The sequence below is a fragment of the Sciurus vulgaris genome, assembly GCF_902686455.1.
Source record: "Sciurus vulgaris genome assembly, chromosome: X".
Classification (NCBI taxonomy): domain Eukaryota; kingdom Metazoa; phylum Chordata; class Mammalia; order Rodentia; family Sciuridae; genus Sciurus; species Sciurus vulgaris.
In genome coordinates this window covers 117,962,561-117,978,863 of record NC_136471.1, presented here as the reverse complement: position 1 = coordinate 117,978,863, position 16,303 = coordinate 117,962,561, and the positions used below count along the sequence as shown (strand labels likewise).

The 16,303-nt window shown below is 34.9% G+C and overlaps 1 protein-coding gene across 1 annotated transcript in view; it reads left to right on the top strand.

Annotated features, from left to right (window-relative positions):
- The window catches only part of POLA1 (DNA polymerase alpha 1, catalytic subunit), a 288,381-nt gene that overhangs the window by 128,593 nt on the left and 143,485 nt on the right, over window positions 1–16,303 (top strand). The window contains exons 33-34 of the mRNA XM_079122812.1: window positions 12,436–12,614; window positions 14,339–14,470. Of these exons, the coding sequence (XP_078978938.1) occupies window positions 12,436–12,614; window positions 14,339–14,470 (311 nt within the window). The remainder of the gene's footprint in view (window positions 1–12,435; window positions 12,615–14,338; window positions 14,471–16,303) is intronic.

Sequence of the window (16,303 nt, the reverse complement as noted above, 5' to 3'; positions counted from 1 at the left end):
TTTTTGTAGTTGTTTGATTACTATCTCCCCTCAGACTGTGAGCTCCATGTGCTTCCTATCTCTGCAACCTCATGCCTACCCTTCAGTTGGAACTCACTGAGTAAATGCTGAGGGAAGAAAGAGAAGGCAAAAGAAAGGATGAACAGAAGATTTTAAGTACCATTAATTACTGAGGTGACATTATTACAAGTTTAATTAATAAGGATATTGATGGTGTCTTGCTTATTGATTTATCTTGTCTATTTCTAAAGGTAGTTTCCTGTGAAATGAGAAGTTATTTTAATGTAAAATTTTTTATTTTAATATTTAATGTCCTTTCAGTGTCCTCCTCTCATTTTAAATTCTTCTAAAACTGGGCTTGCTATTATTCTCTGAGAATTGACTGATTCCTAATTTCTCATCGGCTATCCTTGAGACCTCAATGTTTTTGCAGCATCATCCTTTTGTGTATCACTATTATTGTCATCCTTTACTTAGAAATTTATTTCTTAACCAACCCTAATTACATTTCTAGACAACCAGTATATAGTTCCATTGCTTTTAAGGTCTGTGTTCTCTATTCTGTTGTACACTAAGGTGAATGTTTTTAGAGTACTGTCCTTAATGCATCCTTACTGTCAATAAGTCAAATCCAGAGGCCAGTGTCATCTCATAGACTCCAACTCTGGCAATTACAAACTAATCTCCTAACTCCAACCTGTATTTCCAGCCTTATATCTTATTCAGTCTACTCTACATCCGTTAAATAAAGCATTGCACATTCTGACTTTGCTTCATGGAGTATTCTGCTCCTTTCACTGCAATGTCTGCCTTAAACCATGGGCTTTGGCATCATAGGGACCTGAATTTTAATGCTAGTTCTACTATTCATAAACCTTGGTTTACACATTTGTTTCTTGAGTGGTAGAATAGAATTCCTTAGGGAGAAATAAGATGTGTCTGAGATGATCTCAGCCCAGGACCTGGGGCAGAGGGAGTGCTCAGTGAGCAGTATTATAGCTATCTCCCTCCTTCCTTTCAAATATCAGTATAAATATGTCCAGACTCCTTCTGTCCTTAGGATTTGCACATAGTGCTCAGTATACCTTTGTGGAATGACACTGGTTTTTCCACAGATGATTATCAAGGCATGTATGTATTTTCCATTCTGGCCCTGTTGAGTATGTTTCTGAACTCATTCCTGCTACCCCCATCCCCACTATCCCATCAGTGTCTGCTCTGGAAGTAGAAACTCATTTTTGACATTTGCCTGAGCAAAACATAATTAGGAAGATAAAATTCTGCTACCAAAATAATCATATAATGTATTCTCCAAGTTGAGTTGTATTTGATGATGTTTATAAATCCTCAGCTGGGAGGAGGGGACTATAAATGCATGATATATTTTAGCCTCATTTTTTTCTCCTATACATTGAGTGCTTCCTCTGTTGGATGCTGTGATAAGTACTTTGCATATCTTATCTCATTCAGTCCTTGCTACAACTTCATGGGGGTATGTCATATTAGCTCTCTTTTATAGGGAAGGAAGCCAAGACTTAGGTAACTAACTTGGTCTTGTCACATAGCTAGTAAGTGTTCAGCTTTCATTGGAGTTTAACCAATGTGTGATTCTGAAGGTTCTGTTCTTAACCACTGTGCTAAACTTTTATTGTAATAAATAGCATAGCTCTGAGAGGCTATAAAAGATATTCTCCACCAGGGTGGTATGGTATGGATGTGCAAGCATAGGGAGCATCATCTTTGTGCTTCCTCCATTCCTCTGTACACCTCCATGCTCCCCGTGAATACCTCTGAGCAAAGCTACTTCTTTAAAGCTAAGTTTTTCCATTTGTGGAATCAAGAACCTGGTGTAAAGGCAAACTGCTGCCCTTTCCTTCTTTGGTTTTGAATCTTCTAGTGGCCAGGCACTGAAAAGGGTAGATGGAAAAGCCCCATCTAATGAATGGCATTTGAAAGAAGGAAATGTGAAACATTGCATTTCAACAAAAGATCTGAACAGCAAAGGGTGATGGAGCCTGCCTGGGTGAATAGGCCCCATGGCCACTCACATGTATCAAGATGGGTGATACCAAGAGTGGACCAGACACCATAGTCTGGTCTCAGAAACCATAGTTTATATTATTTTTGTTTATAATTTGGACAGGGATCAGATTTTGAGGAGAGAGTTCTAGGGACTGAACCCAGAACCTTGTGCGTACTAAGCACACGCACCGCCACTGAGCTATAACCTGAGCCCATACAGGGGGCAGATTTTTACTTGTTAAAAAATACTTTATCATGACTGTACCTGCCTTATGAGTTAATTTTTTGCAAAGTCAGTAGTGGACTAATGGGTCCCATCTTCAGAGATTTCATCTTCTGTCTCATTACAGGCCAATGTCCATCTATAGAGGGAGCATTCCAGACTTGCACATGGTCCCACTGTGTACCCATTTCTCCACCTCCATACCCATGAAGGTCTCGGGGTATAGGTGGCAGTGTGGACACTATTGTGGACAGCCTTTTCTTAGTGCCGTGTAGCCAGTTCAAGCTGATGGAAGGACATGTGTCTTGAGTCTTGGAGGAACTGCTGCTGTTCCCCCTTTTCAGTTGCCTTTTCTCATTTCTGTCACTTGACAGTGGTTTTTATACTGAGGATGTTTGAAATTGTCATCATTGTGTAGTCCTCCTCCTCCCCTGCTTGTCCTCTTCTCCTATCTCATCCCTGCCAGCCCCAGTGGCATATATGTATCCATCTATACTAGTCCTTTCTCTCTCCCCCTTTCTTCAAAGGAGGTTCAGTATTTTTTTTCTTTTCCTTTGTGGTACTGGGGATTGAACCCAGAGCCTGGCATGTGTTAGGCAAGCACTCTACTACTGAGACACTTCCCAGCCGGGATGGTTTAGTATTAATGAAGCACATACCTAGAAGTATCCATCACCATGAAGATCTGTAGAAAACATTGAACTTGCCAGGCAGATCTCTGTAGGCATTTATTTGCCTCTGCCCTATCCAGTAGCTGGATTTTTATTTGCACCTTTATTCCTCAATTCCAAGTTAAAAATTAGGGTGTCTATTCCCTTGGGGCTTTTAGACCCCCGTTATCAGTTCTACAGCTTATGGTTTTAGAGAGGGGGAGGGCGGAGATGGGGAATTGGTGGCAAAGTAAGGGAAGTGTTAGGGGGTACATGGTTTCTAAGAGGTACAAGCTGTAGGCATAAAATTACTGTAATTTGTTTTAAAATTTCTAAATCTGTTTTCTTTATATAAAAAAACTGCAGTTAGTGAACTGACACTGTTAAATAAGTTGAAGTGTACAAATGTATACATAAAATACAAGCCCTCCAACTGCCTAATCACAGACATAAAATAATTCTCTTGCTTTTAATGTAGTTTTTATCTTTGATTAATGAAATGTATTACAGTGTTGAAACTTTAGTGAAGTTTGATACTTTGTCCTTTTAGTTAGTACAAAGAAATCAGGAATAATGGCATAATTTCATTTAGGAAAATTATTAAGTTCATGATTTTTTATTTTTAAGATTCTTTTGTGGAGAGCAACTATATTTTTCAACTACCTTTTTCTTTTCTATTGCTTTTATACTGCTTTCCTTGAAATGAAAGGCAAGCATCAAGTGTTGGTTTTATCCTGTGGCTTCACTTTGGAAATTCTCTTTCTCCTGGTCAGGATACCTCCTGAAGTCTGTCTGGTGGTATGTCGCACAGCCAGGTGTTCCATATGGGAAGTCCATTTTATTGAAAAAGAGAGAGGATAGTCTATTAAATGAGTGAATGAATAAGTCTGTTGAATTGAATGAGAATAATTTGTTCTAATAACTAATGGTCCTTATTATCCTACTGCAAAATGTGTATCATTTTTCAGAAACCCATGCAAGATTATTGCTATTGGATTTAAATAAAGCAAAAATTTTACTCTTTTCCATCTATGAATAGGAAAAAATATAGTATTACTCTTCTTATACAATAGCCCTATGGGAAATATGGCCACAAAAACTTGGAACTCTTAGCTTTTGTTCTCTAGACTGTAGGTTTTTCTTTCTCTCTGATTCTAATGGAAGCTCCCTATGTTCTGTGGATGAAATATTCACAGTGTGCTCAAACATCCAAACAGTCTTCTGTACTTAGCAAACCAGCCTGGTGATGGGAATAGTCAAAAGTTCATTCTTGAATTTCATCCTTTAATAAATTTATATTTCATGCATGCAGTAATTAGAATTATGTGTAATATCTTTCCTCCAATGAGCAATAATTTGTACAATAACTGTAAAGTACATTTCTTTATAGTTAGTGATAAAATTTCAGGTATTTGGCTATCAGGACATTTTTCTCATTGTTCCTGAGAAATTATTGGTGCTTAAAGAATATGAGAATTTAGAATTTAATTTCTGAAAATAGTGCTTAAGGCAAGACAGAACATATTTAATCCAGTGTGTTCCTGGGTTAAATTGAAAAGTAAAAGTTTCCTTTTTGAATGGTCCCACCATTCAGGTTCCAGAAGGTAGTTTTTGTCAGTAGTCAGGGCCTAGTAATATATTCTAAGACTTAAATGCACCAGTGGGCTAAGCAGTGTTTGGGGGAACTTTTGACAGGCCCAGGGATATACACCTGCAAAAAAGAGAGTGGCTGAGAGTAGAATGATACTGCTAGCAGGTGCCTCAGGTGTTACTTTGTCAATAAAGAATTTGGCCTTTTTTCATGATTAAGCTCTTATAAGAGGATCCTAATTACAGTAAGTTATATACTCCATGTATGTGTATTATGTCAAAATGCACTGTACTGTCATGCATATCTAAAAAGAACAAATAAAAAAAAGAATGTACATATAGAGCCATAATTTCAAAACCTAAAAACTTTCTTTAAATTGTAAAAACTGAAAAACTGACATCACACCAAATGCATGGTAGGATATTAAGGGAAGTCTTGAGAACTGATAAGAACCTCCTATTCCAGGATGGAGCGCCATCTCAAGCACATCATCCAATGGCTCATGCTTCCAGGCTAGTCTACTTTTATTTTAGTTGAACAAATTAATATCAAAGCCCTGCCATGCATCATAACAGGCACTGTGAAGGACACAAGGTTGATTCAGCTTTGAATTTTTTACTTAAATTATGGACCATTTAATTGATTGTACTGCTGTGGGGATGACTAGTATACAACATAGTTCATGTCCTAAAAGAAGAAAAACGAAGGGTTATCAGAGTTAAGAGAAGTAGAGACCACACCTAGCTGGGAAATGAAAACATTTGGGGCATTGTGGAAAGGAGCTGTGTAGAGGCCAGTGGGCAGTTGGGCCTGAATCTCCAGGGGTAACCCATTCTGTCTCAGCCACTCCCTGCAGCTCTTTGAGGAATTCACAGAGAGCCTCTTCAATGGCATTCGTTGCACAACTTGCACCTCAGTTCTGCATGGTTTTTCTGTCTCAGCATACAGCACTGAGGGCAAGTAGTGACATTGCTCCCTTAATGTAAGCAGCTAGACCTCTAAGAATTTTAAACCTAACCAGAACATTCTAAAAGATCATTTTTTTTCCGTTTTCAGAATACAGTATTTAGTTTTTTAAAAAAACATTTTTTACAGCTGCATTTTGTTTCATTGTACACAAATGGGGTACATCATTTCATTTCTATTGTACACAATGTAGGTTCACACCATTCATGTAATCGTGCATGCACATAGGGTAATGATGTCTGTCTCATTCCACCATTTTAAAAGATCATTTTAATTAAGTACACCAAAATGACACTTATCAAGATTGTGTTACTTGGGCTGGGGATGTAGTTCAGTGGTAGAGCATTTGCCTAGCATGCTTAAAGTACTGCCAAGAAGAAAAAAAGGTTATGTTGCTTATAGATAAATGAGTTAGGTATAATAAATTAAAAAAACTGAATACAGCATTGTACACACATATTTAAACTATATTATATTTTATGAAAAAGACAATTAAGGTGGTGAATTATAGATATTACTTTGCTGACTAAATATTAATACCCATATTTTATTATTAAAAATAACAATTTTTACAAAGTCAGAAAAAGAGTAACAGATAAACAGTTACTAACTCACTTCTATAAAGGGATCTCAAGTCTTGCTGTCTGTTTCCCTCCCTAGCTACATCTACCAAGATAGTTGGAAGAGAAGATGGCTTTGTGTGAGATAATCAATCTTTGATCTATTGTTTAATTATTGTTATTTTGTTTTCCAGTTTTTTTCAGCATAAAGTTATCTATATTTTCTCAGGTTTAAAAAGAAGATACTTCTAAAGTGTTTCTTGTTCTAAGATACAGATTAAGCATTACTAATCTAAAATGCTCTAGAATCTAAAGCCTTTTTAATCAGTGACATGATGCCACAGTGAAAGTCAACACCTGACCTCATGTAATGAGTCATAGTCAAAACACAGGCACACTAAAAATATTGCATAAAATTATGTATCCGGCTACTTGTATAAACTGTATGTGAAACATAAATGAACTAGGGACCTATCTCCAAGTATCTCACTTTGTATGTGCAGATATTCTAAAATCCAAAATATCTGAAATCTGAAATATTTCTGGTCCCAAGCATTTTATTTATTTATTTTTTTTTCCCAAGCATTTTAAATAAGGGATACTCAACTTGTATATATTTCAATAAGTTAAAATTCACATTCGGGGTTATCATCAAAGGCATTAAAGCAGTTGATTTGATACCATAACAATGTTGCCCACCAGGAATTTTTTTCTCTTACTATTTTGGGAGTAGCCAGGTGCACACCCATAATCCCAGTGGCTCAGGAGGCTGAGACAGGAAGATTGTGAGTTCAGAGCCAGCATCAGCAACTAAGTGAGGCCCTCAGGAACTTAGCAAGACCTTGTTTGTAAATAAAATACAAAAAAGGGCCAGGAATTTGGTAAAAGATTTGGGGAGTTATCTTCTATGATACAAACCTTGGGTGTTTATTGGCTATTATTTCTTTTTAAAATATTCAGAAGTTTTGCATTTTCTGAGTATTATTTATTTGAGTTTATTTATTTTTTATTATGGAGAGGCTTAGTTTTGGTGTGAAACAATTTGTGTTGTCTGCCATTTGTACAGTAAATTGTTTAAGTTGAATCTATAGTATTTTTAAAACTTTTATGGAAAATTTGAATATGCATGGTAGTAGAAAGAATTTTAAAACAAACTTCCAATTAGTCATCGTCCACCTTCAGCAATCAACTATGGCCACACATATGCCTCTTTTCCACCTTCCCCAATTACTATGAATTGAATCTTATAACTTTATTTGTAAACATTTTATTCTGCATTTATAAAAGACACATATTCCCCCTTTCAACATAACCAGAGAATTATCATCATACCATATCAAAAAAACCCACAGTTCCTTCTTCATTTCATCACATATCCAGTAAATATTCTTGTTTCCCTGATCACACTATGAGTGTACTTTTAAAAACTCCTCATTTGAATTAGCATATAATCAGTGTCTGTATGATACTTTATCTCCTTTGTTTCATTCTTTTTTTATTTTCGGATCCTCATAGTTTGTTAAATGTTATTTTCCTGTAGAATTTTCCTCGTTCTGTATTTTTCTGATTGCACCAAAGTAGTATAGGTGTTCCTCTGTCCCCTCTATTTCCTGGAGTCAGTTAGATATAAAGATTTGGAAAAATATACTGCAAATATCTCCTAGTTGACTAGCTTTCTTTTCCATGTATGATTTACATAGACAATCTTAAAAGTATCATACAGTACCGGACACAGACACAGAACATTCCCATTACCCCAGAACGTTCCCTGATGTTCCTCATCAAAACCCACTCAAGAGCAACTGATCATCTGATTTCTATCACCTATATCTATCATCTATTCATAGATTAATTTTACCTGTTCTAGAATTTTATATAAATGTTTTCCTACAGCATTTACTTTTTGTGTTCAACTTTTCATTTAGCCTACGGTTTTTGAGATACAACTATTTGTTGATTGTATCTGGATTCATTTTTTTCATTGCTGAGTAATATTTCATGGTAGATTATACTATCTCATCCATTCTGCCATTGATGGGTGTGTGAATTATTTCCCTTTGGAGCTATGATGAATGAAACTACTATGAACATTCCGTATAAGGCTTTTTATGGATATAGTATTCACTGTTTAAAAATTCACTGTTTTCCTTCAGTCATGCTGTTTTCATTTTCTATATCATCCTGAAAGAAGTCCAGATACTGAGCCTAGATTTGTGAAAGAGAAATTATTCTTAATGGAAATTTTCACCAAAAAAATATTCACAATAAAATCCATTAGCTTTCCTAGTAGCTTAAATGATTCTTGTTACAAACACATGCTTGGAACTACCAGGTACTTCCTTTACTAACTTAGAATTTCATTTATATAGAGTTTCCTCTTCTCCACTTGTGTGAACATGCATAACTAACTGGCTTTACTGTAGTCATTTGCAGTTGCATTAATAGAAACTTGTCTTTGGAGGAAGGGAAATATTTGATCATGCATAAGTCTCCCATCCACATGCTTTGAGTTATGAACATTTGAAGTACTACATGGGAATAGTAATGTTCTAAAAACAGGCATGTAGTTTACAGTGTTTAGAAAGTGCAGTGGTAGAAAAATAATTTTGTGCCAAAAGTCACATTGGGAATGTGTGATCAGACTGTGGTGATCTTAAGTAAAAACAGTACTGCTAAACTCATCCACCCCAATGCCTGTGATGTTAATTTCTATAAATACTTCTTGAAACATGAGAACCTTGATCCTGTTGCCAAAATAATGTGAGATCCTAGAAATTTTCTAATTATAAATGACAGTATTTTAATTTCATTCCATTACTGCTTCTGTCCCTCCCATCCCAGCACAAGTGACTCAATCAGTGCAAGTCACAGGATTGAATTAAAGCATACGCTTTTTCTGCTTATTGTGGGGGAAACCACACCTGTTCTTCTGCCAGATAACTGATTTTCCAAAGCCCAAGCAGGTTACTCCTTCCTTTATTCTGTGCCTGACCAAATGATTCAAGTCACCTATCAAAAACTAGTCTAGTAGAAGTGGAAGTTCCTTTTTACAAACGGGGTATAAAGTTTATTTCTTTATTTCTTTAAGCCACTTGTTCAGAGAAAACTCTCAGTAGAAGAGGTAAGGAATTTGGAATTCAGTTTTACATGTCTTGCTCAAACACTAATATGTTTATGCATTGTATGGTGAGCAGTTTAATATTAATTATACAGTGTATATGCATGTAGGGAAAGTGTGATGATAAAGGGTTTACTTTAACATTTCTGCCAGAAGTGTTTAACTTTGGAGTGACAATAATTATACAAAGGGAGTTTTATGTAGCAGCTCTGTTTTGCACACTTTAACATTCAAAATCTCTACCTCTAGGTGGCAGCACCAGATACTTTTTTTCCTGTTTCACTCCAGCCTTAATGAGTAATGGTATAAGCAGTAAAACTTTTAAGTCTTCAGAAACTTTGAAATAGGCTGCTATTACCGAATTCATGAGGATTTGGAAAAATTAATTTATATGTTGAATAAGTTTAGGACTTGTTTAAACTTGGATTTTCACCTTTTCAAAAACAATTCCAGCAGGAGTAATGCTTATTGTTTTTAAATGTGGCACAGTATGTTTTCTTATTTAATTTAGCCCTCTTTGATTTGCTGTTGAATTTATAATTGTCCTTCCAATAAATTCACTTTTTACTGATATTTTTCATTCAAGTAACTTGTACAGTGATCATTAATACCTAATACTTTAATGTAATTACAGTTTCTTTTTCCTTTATATTTTTAAAACTTAGCATCAAACTGGGTTGGGGCTGTATAGAATTCAGTGGTAGAACCCTTGCCTGGCATGTATAAGGTCCCAGGTTTGATCCACAGCACTGAAAAAAAAAAAAACAAAAAAATTTAACAATGAACTATGGCCAACAGAATACTAAGATTACAGCCCCTCCCCCTAAAAAAATCAGTCTGAAAATAAATCTGAAGTAATAAGCTATGTCAGTTGTTTTGTTCCTGCCATGGGAAGATAGAAGTCATTGGTGGAAATGGACGTTTAGAGTAGACATTTCATAAGGTCTGATACCTTCTCATAATTTTCAGCTAGTCATTGGGCATTTCTCCTTAACTAGCAAGATGGGCCCCATCCACTTTTGACTTACTCAGTCAAGGCCAGTACAGACAGCTTTGTGCACTCAGGTGCACTAAATGAGCTAGGGTTGGTGGAAAGGTGAAGAGGTGGAGAGGTAGCTCTTAACAGCTTCCCTTTCACCGGCCAGTCAGTTTAGCATGTGTGTAAACCAGCATTGTTTCATTCCTTGATTTTCAGACTGTGAAAGAAACTGGAACAATCTTGCTTATTTTCCTTATTTTCTGATTAGTACTGGCCAGGAGAGTTGATTGATATTCATACAGTCAGAGACAAGTTGAAGCCGCTTTCTCATAATTGCAAAAAAACAAGGCATTATGTGAATACTCTTGGATTCACAACTAGAGTTTAATGAATTAGCAACAGTTACCCCTTGCTACAGAGAAGAAAGGGCCTCACTCATGAGCATGGTCTCTCACTCAATTCCTTTGCTTCTCCTTATCTTTAAATTCAAGGGTATGTATTCCCACATGTTTCACTAATTTGTTGTTTCTCTGGGGGATAGATAACTTACAAAATATATAATGAGTTTTGGGAGCAAGTGACACATTATAGTATTTTGTCTCTAATGAACAGTTTTTCAAATTATTCTGAATGTGTATTTTTAAATTAACTTGGTGCATTATAATTATGTATAATATCGGAATTCATTGTCATATATTTGTGCATACACATAACATAATTTGTATGAGGGATTGAACCCAAGGGTGCTCCTACCATTGAACTATACCCCCAACCCTTTTATTTTGTAACAGGGCCTCACTGAGTTGCCAAGGCTGGTCTTGTGCTTGTGGTCCTCCTGCCTCAGCCTCTTGTGTAGCTGGGATTACAGACATGTACCACCACACCTGGCTTTGAACGTGTATTCTTTGTTTTTATTGTATACTATCACTTTAGGAAATAGTTTAATTCCTCCAAAGAGTAGTTATTAGCTTCACATGTAGCATGAGTGGGTGTTTCATGTATTTTTCTAAATGCATAATCTGGAGGGAATTCAGTCTGCATTATATTCATTAACTATTTTTTCATTCAAGTGACATTTATTGAGTGCTTACCTTACTTTAGGTACCAGTAAACTAGGTTTGTTCTTTATTATCTCATTTGAACTTCAAAACTGGTCAGTGACATTACCTCAGTTTTGCAGGTGAGAAATTTTAGACTGCATCTCAGTCATCTTTGTTTGGCATCTTTCCACTGTGTAAGAATTTGCCTTAAGTACTTTATAATTAGTAGATGTCACTCAGCGAATGACCAAAGAGGATTGAGGATTTCATCACTGAATTCTGAATACCTCTGTTGGATTATCTACCTATGCAGCTGTTGATAGCTATACAACAACTTTTAGATATTTTGGATATTTTTGAACTTTGAGCTCAGTTACTATTTTAGATTACTTATTTACATTTATACTAAAATAAATATGATAGCTTTCCTTGGATTTCCAAAAGATTAGAATTTTAGGGTCAAGAAAATAATGTAATGTGGGATAATTATCTTTAGGTATAAACTCAAATAGTAAATTTTGACAGATGCGCTTTGAACAAGGAAAAATTGGCCCAAGTTTTTTTTCTTGAAATAGTTTGTGAAAACAGGATAGCATAAGCTATGCATTGTGTTGTTTCAATTAAAATATGGAAGTATATTGGTTTCAAGATTGTCAGAGATGTTTTGGCCCATAAATCTGTAGATCCATTGTTTTTGCACATATTTTAAATTTCAGAATTCCAAACACCAAAAAAAAAAGCGATGTTGCGTTTTGTCTCAGATGCAGCTACTGAATTTTAACCACTGAATTAGATTGCAACCTACATGCTGTTAACTACTGAGCCAAGATGAAATCGACCACTGCATTGAAATCAGGGTTAGCAGTTGTATCTGCACTTGAAGGGGTTGTAATGGCAGTGAATCTGTTTTCTTTAATGGGATTTTTATTCTGTTTTTAGTTTTAATGATGACACTTTGATTTTAAGAGTATTTCTTAATAACAGTGCACATTTATTTGAAGTCTTTTTATTGTAACTTTAAGAAAATACTAAAACATCCTATAAAATAGTTGCTTCTGAACAGACATCCTGTGGCATATGTCTGCATTGCATTGTTGCAGTTACTTGTTTGATTTATAAAGTAATCTCCTATAAAAAGAGAAATCAGTTGTCCATATGATCTTGAGTTCAAATGGTTGTGCATGTGTGTATATGAATTTAAAATCTTATTTTGTGAGAGTTTTCTTCTTTGAGATATTTTTTGGATAAATGCTCTTCTGATTTTGTTTTTTCTTTTACATTCATAGGACTAGACCCCACCCAATTTAGAGTTCATCATTATCATAAAGATGAAGAGAATGATGCTCTACTTGGTGTCCCAGCACAGCTCACTGATGAAGAGAAATACAGGAACTGTGAAAAATTCAAATGTCCATGCCCTACATGTGGAACTGAAAATATTTATGATAATGTCTTTGATGGCTCGGTTAGTTATTTCTTTTAGTTAGTTGCCTTTGATTTTCGTGGTTGATCTAGTATAAACCTCCCCCTTCCACTATAGGATATGGAAAAGGGAAAAAAACCCACTTACACATTGCTTTTTTGCTTTTAAGGAATATTAGCATCATATGAATTCTGCCCTCACAACTCACTTTATTTCTATTTGAAGTGCATGATTGAAAATGATTAAATATTGTTTTTGCCTTCCTAGAGTATTTGACCTTGCTTTTAAAATGGAATCCCTTAGAAATTCTAATTATCTCAAAATATTTTTATTGTAATTCCTTAATTAGTAACCTGTATTTCCCCACTACCAACCCCCATTTATTAAGACTTAGAGCAATATTTTCCTTTATCTTAAATCAAGTTAATGGGAACTAAGTGTTTTGGGAAAGTTTTTGTTTATCTTTACACATCCCACTTACCTCCTTTTTGACAAAGGTACTTTTTTTTATCTTTTCTGCTGTCTTTGCCTATCAGACATTTAAAAAGTCACAGGGAGACATTCCTCTCAAGAAGTACTGCCAAAAAATGTATCATTGACCTTGGATCAGAACTTGAAACTTGGCCAATTTATTTGACTCCACTGCAGTGTTATTCATGTACTAGCCATTGGCAAATGAGAAAGCAGCAAAACCCTGTAAAACCTTGAAACTGAAAGAAAAGACATCCTTTATCTAAATTAAAAGTAATTATTTTAAGTTAATTTGGACAAACAGCAGATGTTTTGCATTTTTTTGAATCAAAACAAAGCAGTCTTTGGAAGCAAGTGCAAGGAAGAGGCAGACACAGATCAGCAATACTTGCTAAATCCTTGAGTTTTGCTTCATTACAGCTGTAAATAAGATAGTTAATTGCATGGAGGCTTGACGACTTGCAGATGGGCTAACTGTGGAAGAGCCGATGTCAAGCTCTAAAATCTCTTCCACCTGGAATTGCTTAGCGTGGCGGGTAGGGTTATGTACCAGATTGGAGCAGGAAACCAAGATGTTTAAGTATCCAGAAGGAAAACAAATGCTCCAGAAACCCCAACAGTTTTCCTATATATTGCATTTGCTTTGTCTTTGTTTAAAACAAAACACAACAAAATGGTTTTTTCAACTACTAATAGTTATTCTTTGAAATTTCTACTCCTCCTGCCTCCCTCCTCCAAATATGTTTGATTTTTTTGAAAAAAATGAAGCAATTTTAGATTTGTCAAACGGATGATAAATGATACTGCTATTGTGGTGTAAAACTTTTATTTTTAGGCTTTATTCTAAAATAAAGTTGACACAATGAAAGTAAACTAATGTCATTTAGGGGATACTTGATTTATCTTTAAGTTTAGAATGAATTAATGTACAAATTTAAAATTTTGATTAGTGTCCCTAAGAGTGATGTTTATTTCCAGCAACATGATTTCACTGGTATTCAAAGGGAAAATTGTTTTATTGATGGAGTCTGTCAAGTATTGAATATAAAATAGTGACTTTAGAATTTTCCCTCCGACTTTGTACTCCACCATGATGATGGTAAACGAGTGGAAGAGATGTGTGACTAAAGGGGTCTTTGGGAGGAACATAGTTGAGAAAATAGAGTTAGAAACTCACCAGTACAAGAAATGAAGATTATCATACACAAAGAAAGCATATTAAGTTTTTGAGAACGCTAAAGTTCTGTAACCTGGCAGTAACCTTTTTGTGTCCTCATCTTTCCTGACTTTTGTAGGGAACTGATGTGGAGCCCAGTTTGTATCGTTGCAGTAACATTGATTGTAAGGCTTCACCTCTGACATTCACCGTACAGCTGAGCAACAAATTGATCATGGACATTAGACGGTGCATTAAAAAGTACTATGATGTAAGTATCCGTAATGAGGCTTTATGTACATGATATATTGTGGTTTACTACTTTTTTTTTGGTTTTAATAAAACTATAAAATTTGGAAAAGACTGGAGATAATTCCTGGTGAAGTACTATTAGTAAAAATATAACAAGTACGTAATTTTGACATAATAGCAACACAAATAATTTAATTTTTCTTATTGATGCTATAGCTCTTGTTAATGAACTATATTTTAAATAATGAAATTTTGCTTTCAAGAAAAAGAATATAATCAGGATTTAAAAAAAATTATTATATAAATAAGTGGTCACTCAAATCTTTGGAGAAACAAGGAAAAAAATCAATATTACTTATCTTCAAGAAGTAGAGCCATAAAATTATGGGTGGTGATTTTAATAAAGTACCCACTACCAAATATTTTGAACTTATGTGGAAGTCTAAGCCACTTTCTAGCCTAATTTTCTGAGGAAATCAAAGTAAACATCTTTTAAATTTAAATGCAATTTGGGATTTAAAGAGAATGCCTTTTTTTTAAATAAATATATAGTAAAAATCCCAGAACAGTAACTGAGCTGTCTTCATTAGGAAAAAGCTTTTAAAATAGACATTTAAAAAGACACCATATTTCCCATTTGATTTTTCTTAGTGTTTAATTAAATCATTTGTCGTGTAAACAAATTTTGTTACTTGAAAGTTCATTTTATCTTTTTTAAAGAAGTTACATTCCCCGTACCCAAAATGCTGAGGTTCTGTTAGGTAAAAACCATGACTTTTATCATTCTATACTTTCTACTTATATGGTAATTAACATATAACATTAGCATTTTTTCTTTAGAAACTCATGTGAAATAGTGAGGGATTATTTGACATAATAATAAGAATACTCATGTAAAAAGTGAGTATTAGATCTTAGGATGAAGAGTGAAAACAGATTTCTAGTATGTGATTTTGGCATAGAATAACTTGTCTTTGTGGGGGAAAAAAGCAAATGGGTTTGCCTGAAAAAATTTTTTTAAATAATACTTATAACTACATTTGAGAAAATTTGAAAAGTTTTAGTGAATAATGCTGTGTTGCACTTAATGAACAGTTGGATGGAAATAAAGGTTATCTGTGGGGTCACATTCCACAGTAGATGAAATGTTTAGCACATGAAATGTTAGTCCTTTATTTAGCATGAAGAGCCCAAATCAAAACTATTCAACTTCTCATTTACAGACCCCATCAAGGAAAGTACGATTCTTGAGACTTGGGAAGAATTCTGAGTTTTTTTCTCTGTGTTTAGTCTATCAAAATCTTTACCATGGAAATGTTAATATTAGAAGAAACTCATCTATTTCCTTCTGAGAAGGAACAAACTGTTTTGTCTAAGCTGAGAATAGACAGAAAAATGATCTTCTGTATAATTGGAAATGTCCATGAACTGAAAGATTGATTTCTAACCTAATTGTGTGTGTGTATGTGTACATGTGTGTACATGTGTGTCTGTTGTTGTTGTGGTGGTGGTGGTGGTAGTGGTTATAAAAGTATTTTTCAAGATAAACAGCCAGCTTTTAGGGATCTAGTTATTTGACACAAGGTTTCTATAGTGTTTGCTCTGTCTTCACCACCCATCTGGCCAACAGCAAGTAACAGTTTTCCTGTAATTAACTGCCCACCTGGTTGACTTTTCAAAGGAATTTTTGATCAGAATAACCCAATGTCACTCCTGTAGTTGATTGCTATGACTGTCCTCAAAATTTGGAACTAACGTTCTGATCTGAAGTACTTTCTGATCTTAATCATATGTGATTGGATGGGAGAGAAAGAAATACATTATTCATTCTTTTTCATGGTCCTGTGCTGAG